The 19,877-nt window shown below is 48.2% G+C and overlaps 1 protein-coding gene across 5 annotated transcripts in view; it reads left to right on the top strand.

Moving 5' to 3' along the window:
* STAT2 (signal transducer and activator of transcription 2) overlaps positions 1-19,608 on the top strand; it is a 48,052-nt gene extending 28,444 nt beyond the window's left edge. For 4 of the 5 annotated variants that reach the window (XM_084837099.1, XM_084837100.1, XM_084837101.1 and 1 more), the window contains exons 11-24: positions 1,566-1,625; positions 1,770-1,790; positions 1,980-2,073; positions 3,455-3,517; positions 5,080-5,163; positions 7,324-7,422; positions 9,056-9,191; positions 10,054-10,103; positions 10,203-10,291; positions 12,024-12,163; positions 13,192-13,380; positions 15,477-15,534; positions 16,848-16,972; positions 17,207-19,608. In XM_084837099.1, the coding sequence (XP_084693225.1) occupies positions 1,566-1,625; positions 1,770-1,790; positions 1,980-2,073; positions 3,455-3,517; positions 5,080-5,163; positions 7,324-7,422; positions 9,056-9,191; positions 10,054-10,103; positions 10,203-10,291; positions 12,024-12,163; positions 13,192-13,380; positions 15,477-15,534; positions 16,848-16,972; positions 17,207-17,322 (1,324 nt within the window). In that variant the 3' untranslated portion in view covers positions 17,323-19,608. The remainder of the gene's footprint in view (positions 1-1,565; positions 1,626-1,769; positions 1,791-1,979; positions 2,074-3,454; positions 3,518-5,079; positions 5,164-7,323; positions 7,423-9,055; positions 9,192-10,053; positions 10,104-10,202; positions 10,292-12,023; positions 12,164-13,191; positions 13,381-15,476; positions 15,535-16,847; positions 16,973-17,206) is intronic. The other variant, XR_014788145.1, reaches the window with a different exon arrangement.
* The last annotated feature ends 269 nt before the right edge of the window (positions 19,609-19,877 follow it).

The raw sequence follows: 19,877 nt of genomic DNA, 5'->3' as shown, positions 1-19,877 counted from the left end.
TTTTGCAAGACCATTTCCCAGTATTTTTTTTATATTAGGACAAGACCAAAATACATGAACAACGTCAGCCTTCATTCCCCACATCTCCAATGCTTGTCTGAACAATTTTTATATCTTTTGTTTAATTTATATGGGGTAAAACAAGGAAACATTTAAAAGAAGCATAATTATAACAAAAAAAACAGTCAAATTCAACAAATAAAAAAGCTATGAAGCAAAAAAAATCACTTTAAGAACAAGAGAACAGAGGAAAAGAAACATTATAGCACTAAACCAATTAAAGTGGAGAGCAAAGGAATAAAAATCCACAGGGCTAGAAAGGTATAAAAGCAACAGCATAGTTTTGGAAGAGCAGTCCTGTGCTCCCTGGGAGGAGCGATGAGGCACCACTGGATGTGGTATACTGCCCGCTGTGACTGCTCATGTCAGGGATCTATCAGATCCAAAGTCCCTTGTTCCCTCAATATGCCTCCAGAAAGGGTGAAAATCTATGGCAGCTCTGAAGCCAGCACACTTACTTTCTCTCCCATTAGTATCAGTAGGAGAAAGAAAATGTAAAAAGCCAAATGGACTTTGGTGGAATGGAGAAGCTGCTCCCCTTCTGCCCTGGCTGGCATCATGAGCCAGCAGGGCTTAGAAAGTGGTGGCTTCTTTGCCATGGAATCTCCCGCCCGCCCATCCGCCGTTAGGGTTGTCCTGGCAAAAGGTCCTTTTAAACTAACAGTGCAAGCCTATGCAGGCCTGCTCAGAAGCAAGCCCCATTGAGTTCAGTGGGGCTTACGCCAAGATAAGTGGATATGGGATTCCACCCATAGGACCGCTTACTGGCAGTAAATCCCATTGGACTCAGTGGAACTTACTCCTGAGTAAAGATTTATAGATACGTGCATTGTAAGTGCTTTTCTGATTTTGGTGGATCTGGCAGTCCATCTAACACACCCATTCTCTGCATCCTTTTTTGTCCACCTCTTGTGATCAGGTTGCAGAGCTAACACAGGCAGGAGAAATCTACAGCTGTGCAGCTGCTGGACCAAGGGTGTTGAACCTCAGGCCCATGGGTTAAATCCAACCCACTTGGGGTCCCAATCCAACCCTCCCCCTGGGTTCCCTGGATGGCCATGTTACCTTTCCCCTGACTGCTGATTGTTTAGTGGTTTCCCAGTGTTTGTTCAGTTTTTCCCCCCATTCTATAAGTTTGAAATGCTTTTCCTAAGGCTTAATTACCCTCAATAGAAGTTCGGCCCCACCCACCACTGGAGTGTATGTATTCCACTCCATCTGTGCACAGAAACTAGCTTTCGTCCCAGGGCGGTGCCAAGGTCATGAGAGGCCAGCATACTGCTCAACCTTTAACGTTGTTTCTTTTCTGTTTGGATTAAAATACGCAAAATAGAAATTATGCAGAAAGCCATGACATCGCAGTGACAGTAATTAAATAAATAATCGACATTGCAATCAAATGCTTGGATTTTACAATGAAGGTGGGGGGTGGCTACGTTGAGAAAGAGACCTGCCGCTTTGGGCCACGTGGGTCGTAACGGCGATTGGTTGTTGCCGCACTTCAGGCTCCTGGTGAAGCTGTTGGACCGAGACCACCCGACGGAGGTGAAGGTTGAGATTGACAGGTGTGTTCTCCTGCTGAAGCAGCAGGTCTTGCAGTTCTCACAGGGGCGGGGCTGGAGACGGCAGCAGCCCAATGGGGGGGGGAGTGGAGCAGGGCCATCATTCACAGATCGTTCTTCTCTCCCCCCCCCCCCCATCTCTTGCAGGGATGCTGCTAATTTGCCTGGGTAAGAACCAGCTGGGGAAACAGCGGAGAGCCGTGAGCCTTTCCCATTTGGGGCCACGGGTGGCAGTGTGGGAGGGTATGAATACATCTACATACTGTGTGGCCGTCTGTGGCCATCGGGGAGACAATGTGCTTCTGTGATCGATCTTTGTGCATTCTTGTTTTTAAATCTCACCCTTTCATTTTGAAGGTTTCGGAGGTTCAACATCTTGACCTCCAAGACCAAGACCTTGATGATGGACAGTCCCCAGCTGGAAGGGCTCGTTTGTGACTTCAAGTACATTGTACGGGCCTGGTGAGAGGGCTGTGGTGGCGGTGGGAGACTCAAAACTCTTACAGCTCTGGGAAGCGGCAGGGCGGGTGGGTGGGTGGGGATTCTTAAGTGATAAAAGAAGGGCCTGAAAATTCAGACTCTACTCAGCTTAGGGGGGTGACCCACTGCCAGCCCACGGGCCAGAAGTTGACTCTACCTCAAGCAGTTTTGTCTTGCCACTGTTGGCTCTACCTAACTTTAAGTGTGGCAAAAATAGGAAGAGGTTTGCCTCTTTTTTTTCCCTTGAGACTTGCGTTCAGTAGTCGTCAGTTCAGAGTATGTTGCTCATTCTTCCATTTCATGTGCCTGAAATGGCACAACCTACCTTCCTTTGCCTTCCTTGTATTTTTTTCTTCGCCTTTTTTGAATATTTGAATGTTATTTTGTGTGTATCATCTGTCTATTTGCCACTGAGCCCACTTCAAGGTGCTGTCACTTACTCTGAAAGCCCTAAATGGCTTGGGGCCCAAATATCTGAAGGGTTGCCTTCTCCCATATCAACTTGCCCGTGCATTAAGTTAGCCAGACGAGGCCTTCTCTGTACCCCCTCCATAAGAGAAGTACATTTAACACCTACTCACAAGACGGCCTTCTCTGTGGCAGTGCTCTGACTCAGGAATGCCCTTCCTCGGGAGATTCACCTGGCATCAACATTGTACTCTTGGATGCCAGGTGGAAACTTTTTTAGTTCTGCTGGCATTTTAAAATAAACTTTCCCCCAACATAATTTTAGATATCCTGTAGCTCGTCAGGCCTGGGGAAGTGCTCTTTTTCATCTGCTGTTTCATCTAGGATAGGCTTTCTCCACCTAATGCCCTCCAGATGTTTTGGAGTACAACTCCCAGCATTCCTGATCATGCTGGCTAGGGCAGGTGGGAGTTCAAGTCCAAAATATCTGGAGGGCACCATGTTGGAGAAGGCTGGCCTAGGAGATTACCAGAGGCCAAAGTGTTTGTGAAGGGAATTTGAACCCAGTACAGCATATTTCACGGGCAGGGGGTGGTGAGGAAGTTAATGTATGGACTTTGCTCATAAACACATTATGACTGAGCACCATATGTGGGGCAGGCAGGAATTTCCCCTAAGGTCAGATCAGTTCTGGTCTTGACTACTACTGCTTTCCTTCTGCGGCTTGCTTGTTTGAGGCCTCTGGAGAATCACTGTTGTCAGTGTCGCAACGAGTCGCACTGCGTTCCTTCCTCCAGCTCTGAACTTGTGGCCTGGGCTGCGTCATGGATCCATCTTCCAGAAGCACGAGCTTTGCTTTGCCTCATGGCAGTGGATTGGGTTAGCTGGTCTCTGGTGGTTTCCAGCCCTCGGCTTGTGTGATTGCTCTTCCCTTCTCTTGGCAGATGCTGAAAGAGCAGAAAAGCTGCGGCTCGGGCAAAGGCAAGGGAGGCAAAGGCATAAGCGAGGTGGGTGTGCCTGTCAGGGAAGAGGTGAGCCTCCAGCCCTTCTTCCCATACCGCTCCTGGAGATGGGTCATAAGCACCAGAGAGCTTGGGTCAGGCTAAGAGCTCTCCCGCTCTGTGAGCCGCCCAGGGGGCTTGTGTTACAGGGTGGCTATATAAACACAGCACATGCACCAAAATCCCCTTCATCAGAAAAACCTTTCTGTGGAAAACATAAGATACCGTTCCCATATATTGGCTTTCCCCAACCTGGCCCCTTCGAAATGTGTTGGACTACAACTCCCATAATTCCCCAACTAGCATGATGGTAGCTGTAGTCCAACACACCTGGAGGGTACCAAGTTGGGGAAGGGTGTCATAGATAAATACACACACTCCTTCTACCATTACTGGCATGCCTTTTTTTCCCATGGAATTCCCCACTGAATTGTGGTGGAAATCCCACTGTATGGGGTGGGGAACCTGCGGCCCTCCAGATGTTGTTGAACTGCAGCTCTTATCAGCTCCGACCATTGGCCATGCTGGGAGTTGAAGTCCAAAAGCTTCTGGGGGGCTGGAAGTTGACCCAGCTGCCCTAGGGCTTCAGCATCCCGGTGCTGGACATGGGAGTTTCCCAGGCTGGCTCACCTCAGCTTTGCCATCATGCAGCTAGCAGTGTTGGCACTCTGTCCCTTTGATTTGTAGTTTGGATTTGATTCTGGGAGACCTGAGTTCAGATCCCGTCCCTGCCACAGACGTGGGTGTAACCTTGCTGTCCCTTGGCCTTGGTTCTCCCATCTGCAGGAAATAACAGGGGAATCTACTTTCAGAGTTGTTCGACAAAGACAGGAAAGTATATTTCAAGTGAGAAGAGCTATAAAACAGCAAATTCCAGCATTCATTTGTTACAGCAAACACAAGCAGCACCTTCAAGACAACAAAAACTTTTATTATATTGTATTCCATGGCCTTTTTGTCCCGCTCTTAACACTGGCAACTCTACGTTCGTGTGTGTTTAATCTGCCAACCAAGGATAACACTTCATACCTCTAGTCCATAAAAGCTTGTGCTACAATAAATCATTGTGGTGTCACATACATATCTATGTATTTAAAATATTTGTAGGCTGTCTTTCAGGTCAGGAGCTCTCCAGGCAGCTTACACCAATAAAATTCATATCATATCATTGTGGTTTTAATGTTCTATATATTTTAAATTGTTTTATTGTGTGTTGTTTGGTTTTAGTTTTTGTGAACCGCCCAGAGAGCTTCGGCTATTGGGCGGTATAGAAATAAATAAATAAATCATAAAATCCGATACGGTAATAAAATAGCAAACATTCATGAAAACAACAAACACCAGCATCAAATAAAACCCCTAACACAACTGCAGCTCCAGCCTAGAACAATTTGATAAAGCAGCCTGATAAGGATACCGTTCATAATAGCAGATACTGTATATAGTAACAGTAGTACTCACAGTGGGAAGACACAAGGGTGTATGAGCCCGTTTGCCTGTGCTCACTCATTTGTTCATTCTTTCTTTTCTTTTCTTTCTTTCTTTCTTTCTTTCTTTCTTTCTCACAGGCAGTGTTATCTGTAACAGAGGAGTTGCACATCATCACTTTCACACTGGACTACTGCTACCATGGTCTCGCGTGGCAGCTGCAGGTATGAGGACTTCACTGACTGCAGCAGGAGGATTGGGGGCGAACGGGGAGCAGTCCTTTTCTTGGCCAGCTGGCTTGAATACTGACCCACTAGACCCCCTGGTGGAAGGGATGGTTTCTGACTTGCTGTGGCATAGCAAGGAACCAGCTGGCAGCTGTCACGAGGCAGGGCGACTCCTTGCTAACGTTGCCATCTGTTTCCTTTCTGTCGGGGCTCCACCTTTTTAACAACTGAGGTGACAGACAGATTTTAAGCCAGGAGGAGTTTTCGATTCCTGCCCATTTCATGCAGCTGTTCAACGCACTGAAGCCCTGCCAGGAAGAAAAAGGTGACAACCAAGGATGCTCAGATTTTGGCTGGTTCTGGTAGCATTCCAATCCAGCCTCTCCCTCGATGGGGAGGGGTGGGGTCCTGCCTGTGACATTACCCTGAGCCTCACAAGTCCTCTAAGTGCCTCTTTGGTCCAGTGTGACAAGCCACAGCCTTCCTTTGCCTCCTCCGGGCACCGAGCTAGGTAGAGGGTGCAGGGGCTTGCCTGGGTAACTCAGTGTATTGGCCCCAGGCCTGTAGTTTCAGAAGGGCTTAGAGATCCATAATGTTCTCTGACTTTAGTCCATCAGCTGCAGTTTTCCTGCTAGTAGGCCTCTTGGCTGGTAAGATGAGGCAAAGGTCGATATCGGTGCCTCAGCACATTCCATGCTAACAAGCTCTGAATCTTATCAGGGCCTGGGAAGTGCCTGAGAAGTGAGGCTGTGTTTACAGGTGTCTGTGCTGGGAAAGTTGCAGATGAACGCTAATTTACACTTGCTGCTGTCATGCTGCCTCACTGCTAACATGTATGGTGTAAAACCCATTGTACCCCTTGGCTCTGTGTTCAAAGAAGCTGTCTGATCCAACCATTGGGTATGCCTGTGTGCTGTAAGTACTCAGTAAAGTCTTCTTGTAAGCGAACCTGGATCTGGCTTATCATTATCTCGGTACCTCCAAACCTTAGCAGCCCACGGCCAGGGCATACACTCAGGAAAAGGGCCAGGGGGTCTCATATACCTTTTGCCGAGCCTTGGAAACGGTTGGAAGGTAGCCAGCCTCCTCTGTGCTTTCCGGCGTTTCCATAGGAGGTCCAGAGATTCCCCTGTCCTACTCCTGAGCTATGGGAGAATAGCATTCCGATGGTATTTCTTTCAGAAGAGAGTGTGAGGCCTGCAAAAACCCTCCACCTTTTTGCTAGCTGGGGAGAAGAGCAACAGCTCTTGCCAGAATGAAAAAGTGCACTCCCCAGTTGCAAATTGCCAAATGTATTTGTGTCCCCCTGGTAACAATTCTACTCTTTGTTGCCCTGTAGGCCTGGTACAGATGTCCATCACTTGGAAATCTGGCCTTTTTTGAGCTCGACAGATTTCTGCTGCCCATTTGACTCGGTTTGCATTTGCGAGCTGAGCCATGGGTTTTCCCTGAACTCCGGGAACTTTTCCCGTATTATTTTTGATGCTGGCCGCAGTTTGCGCAAATAGAGATTAGTGCAGATTGTAGCCGTACTTTGCACAATTTGTGTAAATTACAGCCATAATCTGCGCAAATATATGTATGTCAATGTGTTCACTGTTCGTTTATATCTTTGTATGTAGGTGGTTTTATAATGTATTTTTAAGGTTTTTAATCTTTGTAAACTGCCCAGAGAGCTTTGGCTATTGGGTGGTATAGAAATGCAGTGAACGAATGGCAGGGTGAATCTTTATGCTCAATAAACTACAGAATACAGCCTCAGTCAAGCTTTGGCCCATCTTGTGTCATAGTTCTCCAAGAGCTTCCCAGTGTGAACTTGTTATTCTTCTGCACCTTATAGTGGGCTCCTTTTAAAATTCCCTTAAGCTAGGAATACAGTGACTTCTCCTGCCTCATGACAGGGAAGTGGCCATATTCCTAGCCACTGGAAGATAACTTACAACATTCCCCATCATTGCCTTGAGGATCAGAGTACATTTGTTGCTGCAGAAGAGAGAGGGAATGAGAGAGATTCAGTATAAATGTGTGTCTGCATTTCCTGTGTTTCTGCCTCAGGGCAGGTAAATGCGCATGATCATGGCTCTTTTAACATGGCCCTTTATGGTTTGGGGTAGGCATAAATTCCTGCTCTCTCAGTCTCTGATCTCTCTCCATTAGACATCCACCTTGCCGGTGGTGATCATCTCTAATAACAACCAGATGTCCAGTGCCTGGGCCTCCATCTTGTGGTTCATCATGCTCAGTCTGGACCCAATGGTAAGAAACAGAGAGCCATTTCCCTTTTATTCTCGAAATCCACCTCTTTGGGCTGGGCAGAAACCCTGGCCAGAATGTATGCACACTTTCTCCACAAAGTGCTTGTGCTGGTCTCTTTGCCACTTCAGCTGGATCCTCCTTTTCTCTTTATTACTTTGGGCTCCCATTTCTCCTTACATAAACAACTTGGTCTTGATTATCAGAAGGAACCCCTTCTTTCATACATCCCACCCCCCAAACTCTGGTAACCTTGGATAATCTGAAAGTGCTCTGCCACCATCAGAGATTTGACAAGTGGTGACTAGTACGAGAACCTTTTCTGATGGCACCTCACCTCTGGAGCTTTTCTCCACAGAAACTTGTCTACCCACTTCCCTGCCATCGTTTAGAACAGGCTTCCCCAAAGTGGTGCCCTCCAGATGTTTTGGACCACAACTCCCAGCATTCCTGACCATTGGCCATGCTGACCTGGGCTGATGAGAGTTGCAGGCCAAAACATCTGGAGGGTACCGGGTTGGGAAAGGCTGAAGGGTGGTGAAAATTACCTTCAGGGGGTCTCTTGCCTGCCTGAGTTGAACTGACTTGAAGCTGGAAGCTGGCATTTTTGTGAAAGGATGGCCCTGCTGGGGATTGAATATTGTACTGAAGTGTTCTAGCAAGATTTCTGGAATATGCATCTGGAGCTTTCCTGGGAATTGGGGTTTAAATATGTCTTGAATAGACCTCTAGTGGAGAGTTGGTCTCTGAATGTGTCTGCAAAACTAAGAGTCGCTTCCCATGATATAGAATTCCAACACAGAAGGGAATTGCACATCAGTGTTGATGTGCTACCCATGTATAGTGTGCCGCATTGTGAAGGGATGTTGCATTTCAGGGGAAGGCCGACTAACCCCACACCCAGTGTGCCTCAGCGGGTTTCCAGAGACAAACCCAGAGGGAGTGACTGCTCCCTTTGTTGCTGTTATAGACAGTAGTCTGTATCTTGCTCCAAGTTGCTGGCAGTGATCTTGAATGAGGTTGAACACCTACCATGAATTGACCCATGCAGGGGCCAGGGGAGGTTCTGTCCTGGAGTCCCCCAAGTGTAGCAGATCAGGGAGGGTCCATTGGTGGACGTTGAGGGGGCCTTGCTCCCCCCCTGGGGCCTTCTGCTCCCCCTGGGTTGGTCTTGCCACTTTCTCCACATCTCTCTGTGTTTTCTGACTCTACTCTTTTATATAGGAGTGTGTGGGTTGGATCCGGACATTGTCGTATTTAGAACAGACCCACTGATTTCAGTGGGACTTAGGGTAGTCTTAACTTGCATCCCATTGATTTAAGCGGGTCCGCTGTAAGCATGACTGAGCCTTCATCCAGCCCCGTGTATGGCATTGCACAAGCATGCGCATGCACCAGTCTTGCACCCAGGTAGATTTGTGACTGTCTCCCCATTTCCTGCATGAAAGTGCGTTCCATGTGGAGGTCACATAAGTCCTGACATCACCCCTCCAGTGGACTGGGTTTGTGCCTAAGGGTTCTAAGCACCCAGCTCTCCTTGTGACTCATGCCCTGCCTGGACTGTCCCTCCTCTCCCCTAAAATGGCTCACCATGTGCACCTCTGCATCTCACTGCTGCTCCTCCTCCTCCTCCCAGAACCAGCAGTTCTTCACCAAGCCGCCCGCTGCCACCTGGGCCCAGCTGTCGACTGTGCTGAGCTGGCAGTTCTCAGATGCAACCGAGAAAGGCCTCAACGCAGATCAGCTCAAGATGCTGGGAGAGAAACTCTGTGGTAACGTGGGAATCTGGTATTGTGGGGCCAGGGTGGTGCAGTAGCTTAAAACTCCGGGGCAGGCCCAGGTTGAAAGTCCTCTCCAGGTGGGCTCCCTCCCCACCATTTCAGCAAAAGGTTTAGATCAAATAGAGTTCCGGGATCAAAGGGTTTGGATCAAATAGGGTTTTTAAAACGGCATTAATGACAGGGTGAATGTGGGACCAGGGTTGGCGGTAGTTACTCTAGATTAATTAATAGGCTGTGATCTTGTGTACAAGTAGGGATGAGGAGAAATGTGTTCACATTTTAAGGAGAATTTACCTAATTTTGCACTTTCGAACTATTACACAAACCAAAACTCAAGTTATCCTTCCAAGTTTCGCACTTCTCCAAATTTTGCAACAGAGTTCTTTAACCAAAAGATATGCATACAAAAATGCATATGTTAGGTAAAATAACTTTTAAAAATGCATTATATTAAGAAAATTCCTTCCAAAAATGTGTATAATAGGCAAAAATACATGTTTTGGGAGAAATGTACACAAAATGCTTATGAGTTTGCAAGCAAACTTTAAAAGAAAAATTCTCAAAGTTTGGGACAAACCAGACTTAAGTTTGGAAAAATGAGATACAGAGAGAAACTGATATTGACAGACTTCTCCATCCCTGTGTCCAAATCCCTCAGTTCTCATCTGCTGGGGTGCTAAAGGCAGCCTTCCCCAACCAGGGGAAGAGCTGGCTGGGGGATTATGGGACTTGTAGTCCCACACCTCTGGAGGGCACCAGGTTGGGGAAGGCTGCTAAAGGAATATCGAGGTGCCACCCAGCCTTGTTAAAGCAATTTGTGCGGTTCACTCCTTGCCTTTTCTTCCCACTGCAGGATCAACTGCAACGTTGCAGAGCCCGGTAACCTGGGCCCAGTTCTCTAAGGTAAGCAGCTCTCCAGCACACTGCCAGACCTGTCTCCCCACCCCTGCTGACCACCGAGCACCTTCCCTGTTCAATGTTTCCTCTTGGCTGTTCCCACAGGATACAGCTTCCAGCTTCTCCTTCTGGACCTGGATTGATGGGATCTTGTTTCTTATTCAGGAGCACCTGCTGAAACTCTGGCAGAATGAGTAAGAAGTGGGAAGGGAAAAGTGGAGAAGAGGAAACCTTAACTCCTTTCCTTAGCAAGGAATAGAACTCAAGGAGTCCTGGATCCCAGCTAACCTTTTATGGCAGCCTTCTCCAACCTGATGCCGCCCAGATGTTTTGACTTCAATTCCCATCAGCCCCCACCAGCCTGGCCAATGGGCAGGCACGCTGGGAGTTGTAGTCTAAAACATCTGGAAGGCACCAGGTTGGCAGAAGCTGTTTAATGGCAATTGCCAGACTACATGCTGTGGAAACACTGTTTCTTAGGGGGACGGTCACCCATATCTACTGCTTGTGCAAAAAAAGCCATCCAAGTTTTGTTATATTCTTTGCAAATAGGTTAAAAACAACAACAACCAGACCTTTGAGGGGCTTTGTGAGTGCTCACAAGGAAAGATTGCAAACCCTAGATCAGGGAGTAGGCATCCTAGTGTTCCCCGCTTGTTTTGGAATACAGTTCCCAGCCAGCCTGGCTAATGGTCATGGATAGCGTACTCCAAAGCAACTGGAGGGAACCAGGTTGCTCCTCCCTGACCTAGTGACAGGGGAGGGTTCTGGTGCCTTTCCTCCTTTACAAGCAAAACATAGCGCCTTACATTTGCACGTGGGGGGCCCTGGCAGTGGGAGGGAGAGGGACCACAGCCCAGGCAGAGCACACGCTTTGCGTGCAGCCACTCTCAAGTTCAGTCTCCGGCATCCCCAGACCAGGCTAGCAAAACCTCCTGCTTGAAACCCTGAGGAGCCCTTGCAGTGTAAAGACAATACTGATCCAGATCCAGAGAAGGTTGGTAGAAGGTAGATTTCCAGACGTTTTGGACTTCAGCTCCCAGAAGCTCCTGCCAACATGGAGGAATGGTGGGAACTGAAGTCCAAAACAGCTGGAGATCGACTTTCTGCCCACCCCTGCTCTAGGTAGACCGACCATCTGGTGCCGTATATGCCGCCTGATTCCATATAAGGCAGCTTCCTATGTTCCAGAGGTTTGAAATGATACTTCTGGGCATGAAGAATTACGAATACCTTGACCCCAGCAGGAAATGACTCTTCTAAGCATGATTGGCAGTTATCATTTCAAGTTCTGGAGTTGGCTGGCCTACGTGCCTGGTAGTGAGTCATACTCCCTCCTGCTGCAGGTTACACCTTCCCTCACAATAGTAAGGCAAGGCACAGCGCTTTTTCATGTAAGCAGAGGGATTGAGACAGGGGTCATTCACAGGAAGGTAGGAAGCCGCCTTGTACCGAGTCAGACCAACTGGTCCATCTAGCCCAGTATTGTTGACACTGACTGGCAGCAGTGGCTATCCAGGGTTTCAGGCAGGAGTTTTCCCAGCCCTTCCTGGAAATGCCGGGGATTGAACCTGGGACCTTCTGCATGCAAAGCAGCTGCTCTGCCGCTGAGCGACGGTCCTTCCCAGTGTTTCTGGCACCTGGTGGTGGCATGCCACCTGGTGGTGGCATGGTGGTGGCCCATCTGGACCCAGTTGCCCCAGAACTTACTGAGGTGCAGAGGGCAGGAGGTGAGCTGCTGGGGAAAACGCCATGTTTAATCTTCTGCCTGGGGCAGCAGGTTACCAAAGGTGGCTGTGTTGATGGCGACCAGGAGGAGGGAAAGGTACTAGGAGAAAGAAACAGGACGAGCTGTCGGTAGGAGCTAAGGCAGAGCAAGGGTGATGTGTGGCTTTTGTTCTCCCCCTATCTCCATATCCACCTTAGTCTCATCATGGGATTTGTGAGCCGGAAGCGTGAGAAACATTTGCTGAAGAAGAAAATGGCGGGCACTTTCTTGCTGCGTTTCAGTGAGAGTATCCAGAATGGTGGCATCACCTGTACCTGGGTGGAATATGACAATGAAGGTGAGTTCCTGACATTCACCCCTCTGCCTTACTTCCCCATACTATTCACTGATGCTTTGAGGAATGCAGGACGTGTTGCTCTGGCCTGCTAAATCAAGGGGTAGTTTGATCACATATGGCGTCGCCAGAGGTTTCCAGTGTTGTGATCCCTTCTGTGTGTGCATGCGCCATCAACAGATACGACTCCTCTGACTGAGCCTGTAGATTATAGGTGGGCAACGTGTGGCCCTTTGGATGCTTTGGCCTACAACTCCCATCGGTCCCAGCCAACACAGCCAATGGTGAGGGATGATGGGAGTTGTAGGCCCAAACATCTGGAGATCCTCAAGTTGCCCACCCCTGTTGTAGATTCTCTCATGTGGCCTCAGATTCGATGCTTTGCAGGGAACCTGATTCCACACATTTTGCTCCTGGTCAGCAAGTACAGAGAAAACAAACAGCGTACATTCATACATTGGACATGGGGTTGCCTTTGAAGACTGCCTGCAGACTGCCATTAATACAGAATGCGGCTGCAAGGATGCGAACTTGGGCCACGTGTTGGGATCCTATCTTGCCTGTGCTTAAAGAGCTGGGCAGGCTTCTGCCGGTCCATCTCGAAACCCAGTTTGAAGTGCGGGTGCTTACCTTTCAAAGACCAACATGGCTTGGGACTCCGATACCTGAAAGAAGCACCTCCTTCTGTATTAGATGGCCCACACACTGAGAGGGCTTTCAGAGGCCCTCCTCTGGGAACGTCTGCCATCTGAAGAGAGGCAGGTGGGGACCAGGGAGAGGGACTTCTCTGTTGTGGCCCCCATCTATGGAACTCTCTCCACAGGGGAGGTCTTTGCCTAGCACCTACTTTAATGTCTTCCCAGTACTAGGCAAAGCCCTCCTTGGTTTTCCTGACTTTTCAGTCAAAGGTTTTTACTGCTGCTTGTGTTTTTTTAAATATCTCATTAAGCTAACACTACTTTACATTTGTAACTTTCTGCAACCTGCTCTGATTTGTCTTTCGGCCGTTCATGTGTTTGCAAACTCCACAGGCTCTGCCAAGTTCCGCTCAGTCCAGCCCTACACCAAGGAAGAGCTCAAGTCCTTAGCGCTGCCAGACATCATCCGCGACTACCAAGTCCTGGCTGAGGAGGACATCCCTGAGAATCCACTCAAGTTCCTCTATCCTGATGCTCCCCGGGATGAAGCTTTTGGCCCTTACTACAGTGAACGCCGGGAAGGTATTGCTCACTGTCTGCCACCTTCTCCTTCATGACCCCATTTATGCCCTGAAATCTGGGGCATTTGGATGCGCTGCCTTTTCATGCAGGTAGGGCCTATATGTCATGGAGGGAGCAGAAAGTGGATGTTTTGGACTTCAGATGTTTTGGACTTCCAGCTCTCAGCATTCCTGACCACTGGCCAAGCTGGCAGGGACTTATGGGAGTTGAAGTCCAAAATGTCTGGAGATCTACCTCCTGCCCACCCCCTGCTATATGCACTGCACACTTCTGCACTCTCTGCATGCAGAATTCAGCATCTAGAGAATTCTATTGCCGGAGGATGGGAGAGTTAAAAACAACTGTTGCAGCCTGAACAGCTGCTATGGTGATGATGGCAATGGCTGTGCTTTCCTTATATAAAACCATCAGTGTCTTGGCGCTTTGCAGAGCCAGCACAATCTAAGGGTGAAGACACACAAAATGGGGGGCTCAGAGCAAATTTTTTCAGCTGTGGCTTGGGCTCAGCTTCCTCCCAGCTTTGCAACTGAAACGATAGCCACGTATGGCAACAAATCAAAGCTCTCGGTCTTGCAATCCCCCCGCCCCTGTGCTTCATATGGGCAATCTGCCTTCTTTAAAGATACATTCTTTAGAAATGCTTCATGAAGGTTAATCCATTTGACACTGAATTTGTTTAAAACATGAAATACCACCACCACCACCCCCGGCAAAGGGCAAAATTGCTCCAGGGGTTGGTGGGAGAGGGGATGATGACATCATGGGGGAGGGAAGCCAATTTGTGCCATGCACTGCTGGCTTCTGCTCCAAAGATGCAGAGGTTTTAAGAACAGAAGAAGACGGACCAAGGGTCCGTCTAGTCCAGCATTCTGTTCACACAGTGGCCAACCAGCTCCCCGCAGGAAACCCACAAGCAGGACATGAGTGCAACAGCACCCTCCCGCCCATGTTCCCCAGCAACTGGTGTACATAGGCATACCACCCCTGGTATTGGAGGTAGCACATACCCAACAAGCCTAGTAGCCACTGATAGCCTTCTCCTCCAGGAATTTGTCCGACCCCCTTTTAAAGCCATCCAGATTGGTGGCCATCGCTATATCTTGTGGAAGTGAATTCTATGTGTTTAACTACGCGCTGCGTGAAGAAGTCCTTCCTTTCATCTGTCCTGAATCTCCCCCCAGTCAGCTTCATGAGATGACTCTGGGTTCTAGTATTATGAGGGAGGGAGAAAAAAGTCTCCCTATCCACATTCTCCCTATCCACATTCTCCACACCATGGTTTTGTTTTAGGAGCTTCACCCTGTACAGAGGAAAAGTACATTTGGACTGATCACAGCGAAGGTTCTTCTTGAATTGGCCCCATTTTGCCTCTCTTCCCGCTAAGTCAGAGTTGTGTGGATATGCCTGAAGATGTGTCTGGTGGCATCTCAGAAACCAGCAGGGCTGAGCCATGTCTGTTATCATTGGCGAGCTGGACCCCGTTGCGCTCTCAAATTGCTTGCCTGTTAAAAGGCTACACTAGATGTGACAATGAGCACACCATGTTTTAAAAAGCAGATAGGAGATGTGGCAGGGGGTGTGTGATTGATCTGAGTCAGGACGGAGGGAGCGGCCAAAGGAATTTAACCCTTTGCACTTTCCTCAGTCCCTATCCAGATTGCACGGCCCACCCCCTATCCCATGGTTGATGTTTGTGGGAGAAAAGCTCCCAGTGGCCATGCGGGGATCTTTGCTCCTCCTGCAGATAGAAGCCATGGAGGGGATTGATTGGGACTACGGCAGGCAGTGGTGAAGGGTTAAAGCCCCCCCCCATGCCACAGACCCAGCTCCCATGCAGATGTTGCTTACTTTTTAACATTCACGCAATTAGTAATTGTATGGATCAAGTCACGTCCCCAAAACAACACATCTACATATCCAAGGACACCGATTTCTAGAGCTCTTCTCAATATGAGATTTAGATCATGTTTGTGCAAATTTTAACACAGAACGGCCGAGCCTTCCTCATGTGTACTGAACACAGTGCATTCTTTGAGGAGGGCCGGGACTGGTTCTGTCTGTCCACCCTACACAATCCTGTTCTATCTTCTTCCCAGCGGACCTGATGGCACAGAAGAAATACCTGAACCGCCGGCTGATTAGAGTCTCCTCTAGGTGAGCAACACCATCTTGCCCCTTATCGGTCTCCTCAGGAACTTAATTGCCATGATTAAGATGCATGAAAGATTCTCTTTTGGCTAGTCTGAATCCACTTACCCAGCTCGATCCCATGCCTTGCTGTCTCTGTACCTATTTCTGAGCATTTGGGGCTGCAGCATGAACTGTGAGCCTCACTTCACCCTCTAAGGTTAAAGGCCTTATTCACAGGCCTTGACTTGTATCTTGGGAGACCCTGGCGGAATATACTTCCACCCAATCTTCAGCAGTCTCCCCCTGCCCCTCAGTCCACTGTGCCAAAGCCCACCCTATTCAGGAGGGGTCCCCTAACTCTGTGGAAAGGCGAGGGGGCAGGGAAGTTGACTACCATTAACCCCCTTCTGCCAGTGCTGCTCTGGATCCCAAACCCTTCTGTTGTGGGGTCTAGGTTAGGATTAATTCCTAGTCCGATGGTTTCCAAACCTGGATTGAGTGGAGTCTATCAGTCCTGCAGTAAAATTAATATATTTGAGAGAATATAATTTAAATATATATATATAGCACACACACCATGTATGTGCACATGTGTATTAAATTGTTTTTGTTAAGCACATTTTATTGCAAAGTGTGTGCGTGTGTGTGTTTGGGGGCAGGGGGATTCTCTCCAACCTTGCTGTTCTTCTTTTCATTTCACAAATTGCGTTTTGTTCTTCCAATATTTTTCTCAAATATTGGAAAGAGGGATAAAAATGGGCTAGGACTTACAGAGCTTTGAAAGGTGGGCAATTTACTGATATTTATGGGATTTGCAGGCAGGAAATGGACAGGATTTTGTGTGTGTGGCTATTTGTCACTGCATGCCTACAAAGCTGCGCAACGATGAATTCCCACAGTCTTCATTTTTAAACCTCCATTCCTGTGCAGCAGTGAAGGTGCACATGCAGTTAGTGGACTCAAAATATAAAGGAAGCTGAAATTCCCATATCTACCAGAATTGCCGCAGTCTACTGTGGCTTGTGACATATCCTTCTGCTATAAATACAAGCCACACACTGCCGTTCAGATTTCTCCTTCTTATCCTGCAATTACAACACTATGCATTCCCGTGCATGAACACAGTTGATACTGTGCCATTCTATATTCATCACTGTGTGCTCCCAGAGCCGCCATTGCGTTTTTAAAAAATACTAGCTTAGCAGTGCCTCACAAACAAAATGGGCTCTAGAGTAGATTCCCTCCCATTCTCGCATCCCAACCAGTCGTGTTTCTGAAAATGGTGGGATGCTTCCATTTCCCTCCTTTGTGCTAACAAAATGCTCACGACCATCTAGGCAGCCAGGAGAAGCTGAAGCTCTAGAAGTGAATAGTCTGCTCCCTGTAAATGACGAGCCCTTGCCTGATGACGTCGTTCAGGAACTAGAGTGCAAAATTGGAACCCTTCTATCGGACTGGCAAGGTGAGTGGTGGATCTCTTGAGGGTGAAATCTCCATTGTCAATGGAGATCATTGTCAACACATTGTGAAGTGTTAGTGGCAAGCCAGCTGGGGACACACATTTACCTCTGGGACTGCAGTTGCACTGCTTATGGCTTCCATTTTCGCTTTACCCAGCCCCAGTTCTCTACAGCAATCCCGTTTTCCCCCCTTCAGTTCCCAGCTGATGTTCTGCTTTCCTCCTCTGTTTTTTCAGATCCTTTCCTTCCACTGCCAGGTGAAGATCAGCACCTGCCACAGCTGCGTTCTGAGCTGTTTGCGATAGACAACATCCCGGAACTGAATGTGGATGAAGAAGATTTCCAGTGTTAGGCTCTCTTCTCTGCTGTCCCTTGATAACACAAGCGGGGATGATAATCATGATAATTTCTGCCTAAGATGGATGCCTAAACCTGCAGACCTCTTCCCATCCAACTGCTAATGGCCTTCCTCGCGCCCCAGCATTCATCAGCTCAAGGAGGATGCTTAACCAGCATGGAAATTTGAGGCTCCACCATTGCCCTGAATGGCCAAGTGGAATGATAGGCTGGAGGCTGAAAAGGTGTATTTGACTGTGTGTCTGTACCAGGAGAGCCGGATTATAACTGGGTTTCAGGTGCAAAATGAGAATAGAAATGAGCCGGGGTTTAAGCAGGTGTGGTTGTGCACTTGACTACCAAAGATAATTTCTGGTAGCCAGCAGACACATGCTAGAAGTGCTCCTGAAAGAGAAGAGTGTACAGCAGGGCCTCTGGCCAGCGGGCCTAATATGGCCCATGGAGCACCCCAAACCAGCCTGCACACCCTCTTGGGGTTCCTCCAGGGGGTGGGGCTTAGTCTCAGAGCTGCGCCCCCTGGTGAAATTGGAGGTAACAGTGGGGATTCCTCCGCTGGCATGCACCTTACGGGATAGCTGGCAAGGCTCCCTTTCCCCCACCCCATCCCTTCATTGCACTTATCTTTTAAAAACTAAGCACTACCCCCACCTTCCTTGCAAGTAGTCTGTAGACCATGAGAACAAAATCTTTTACTTCCTCCCCCCATCACCAAAAAAATACCCATCCTGGGGGGTTTTTTAGCTCCTGCCTAGAAACTTCAGACAATAGTTTCCCCCATAACACTGCCTTGCCTTAGGCAGGCTGTGTTCTTTGCACTTTCCCCTAAAGAGGGCTTAATTTGTGCCCAGGCAGGAATCCATTTTCACCAGGGCAGGAAACCTTCAATAAACAATCTTTCCCTCTATGGAAATCTACCCCGGATTTTCTTTCCTGGAGAGAGTTGAGGTTGGGCTAAAGCAGGTCATCTTATTTTCTTTCCCCAACACAAGAGAAGAGAAGCCAAAAAACGGAAGCAGCTCTCCATTTGCAGCTGAGGGATTTGCAGAGAACAAGTCTGGGGAAGGAAGATGTACCCTGCTGCAGTGTAACGCCAAGGAGGACAGCAGAAAAGGGCACACAAGAATTTAAAACTGGTGGTCCCTTTCAGTCAACTAGAGAATTGGGGCTGGGGGGAGAAGGTGATGTTGTGGCAGGATTAGTGATCAACAGCAGAGGCTAGTCTGGCACCCTGGCTTACCAGCTCTGATAAGGGAAACACCAGCAGTCTTTTGTTTTTGAGAGCAAAATGCCACAGCTGCCGCTTGGAGTGCTTCTAGGCGAGTCTTTTATGGTGCCACCACCCTGCCTCATCAGAGAATTTTAGGGATGGTGGGGGGAGGCCCAGACTCCATCATCTTTTTGTCCCCCTTCCGTGATTTCCCATGGCCACTTCTGTCTTTCCTTACCACAGAAAATCAGTTAAGGAAAAAAGGTGGAATTGCTGCACAATGCCTTCTCATTGGTAGTGCTAGGAGACCGCCGTCTGGAAGCATCTTGGGTAGAAATTGCTTCCCGGAATTACATTCATGATTGCTGGGGTGGCCATCATTGTTGACTCCTGGAAAAGAGTTTTGAGGGCTACTACTTAAGAACATAAGAGCCCTGTTGGATCAGACCAAGGGTCCATCTCATCCAATGTTCTGTTCACAGTGGCCAACCAGCTGTTGACCGGGAACCCACTAGCAGGACATGAGCACAACAGCACCCTCCCACCCATGTTCCCCAGCAACTGGTGTACATAGGCTTGTTGCCTCTGGTACTGGAGGGAGCACATAGCCATCAAGACTAGTAGCCATTGATAGCCTTCTTCTCCAGGAATTTGTCTTTCCTCCCAAGAATTTGTCAAATTCACTTCTTGCCTATCTGATATTACAAAACACCATTTATGTCTCCAGCATTTTTATGGGAAACTAGCACTCTCAAGCTGCTCTGAAAGTTCCCATCATCTTGAGACTCTGAGAGTGCAAACCAAATATATTCCTCAGTGTAAGCATAGATAGGGATTGCATCCACACTAGCTGTTTTCTCTGGACTTCCTTTTAGTTTTGGGGTAGTTTTTTGTTTTGCTTAGCTTTAACCACTGCCTGGAATTTCTGTCTTTTCTCTCTTTTTCACGGAGCATCCCAGTGATGTCATTGTCAGAGTGCTGCAGTCCAATATGTCCTGTGTTGTCCTCTCATATTTTTTCAGGTGTGATTGGGGGGAGGGGGGCGGTTTGTAATAAAATGCAGTTGCCGCACCAGCCTGTCTAGTGTGGAGTTTTCATTGTGTTAGTATTTTTTTCATTTCATTTTTTGCAAATACCATGATTTCACCTTTAGAAAATAAATAAATCACTAATTAAAGCCTCCCCACACAGTTAACATTTGCTCCCTACCTGCTGTGGAGGAGCAGGTACTAATCTCCATACAATAAAATTCAGAAGCGGAGCCCTAACCACCAGTGCAAAACATACTCCAGGAAAACTGGGCAAACAATAACAGGCACTTCTAAGCAGCAGCTCATGTCTTT

Source organism: Heloderma suspectum, chromosome 2 (genome assembly GCF_057233095.1).
Source record: "Heloderma suspectum isolate Gila_16-S chromosome 2, 16-S_ref, whole genome shotgun sequence".
NCBI classification, from domain to species: Eukaryota; Metazoa; Chordata; class Lepidosauria; order Squamata; family Helodermatidae; genus Heloderma; species Heloderma suspectum.
This window is presented reverse-complemented; position numbering and strand designations above follow the sequence as displayed.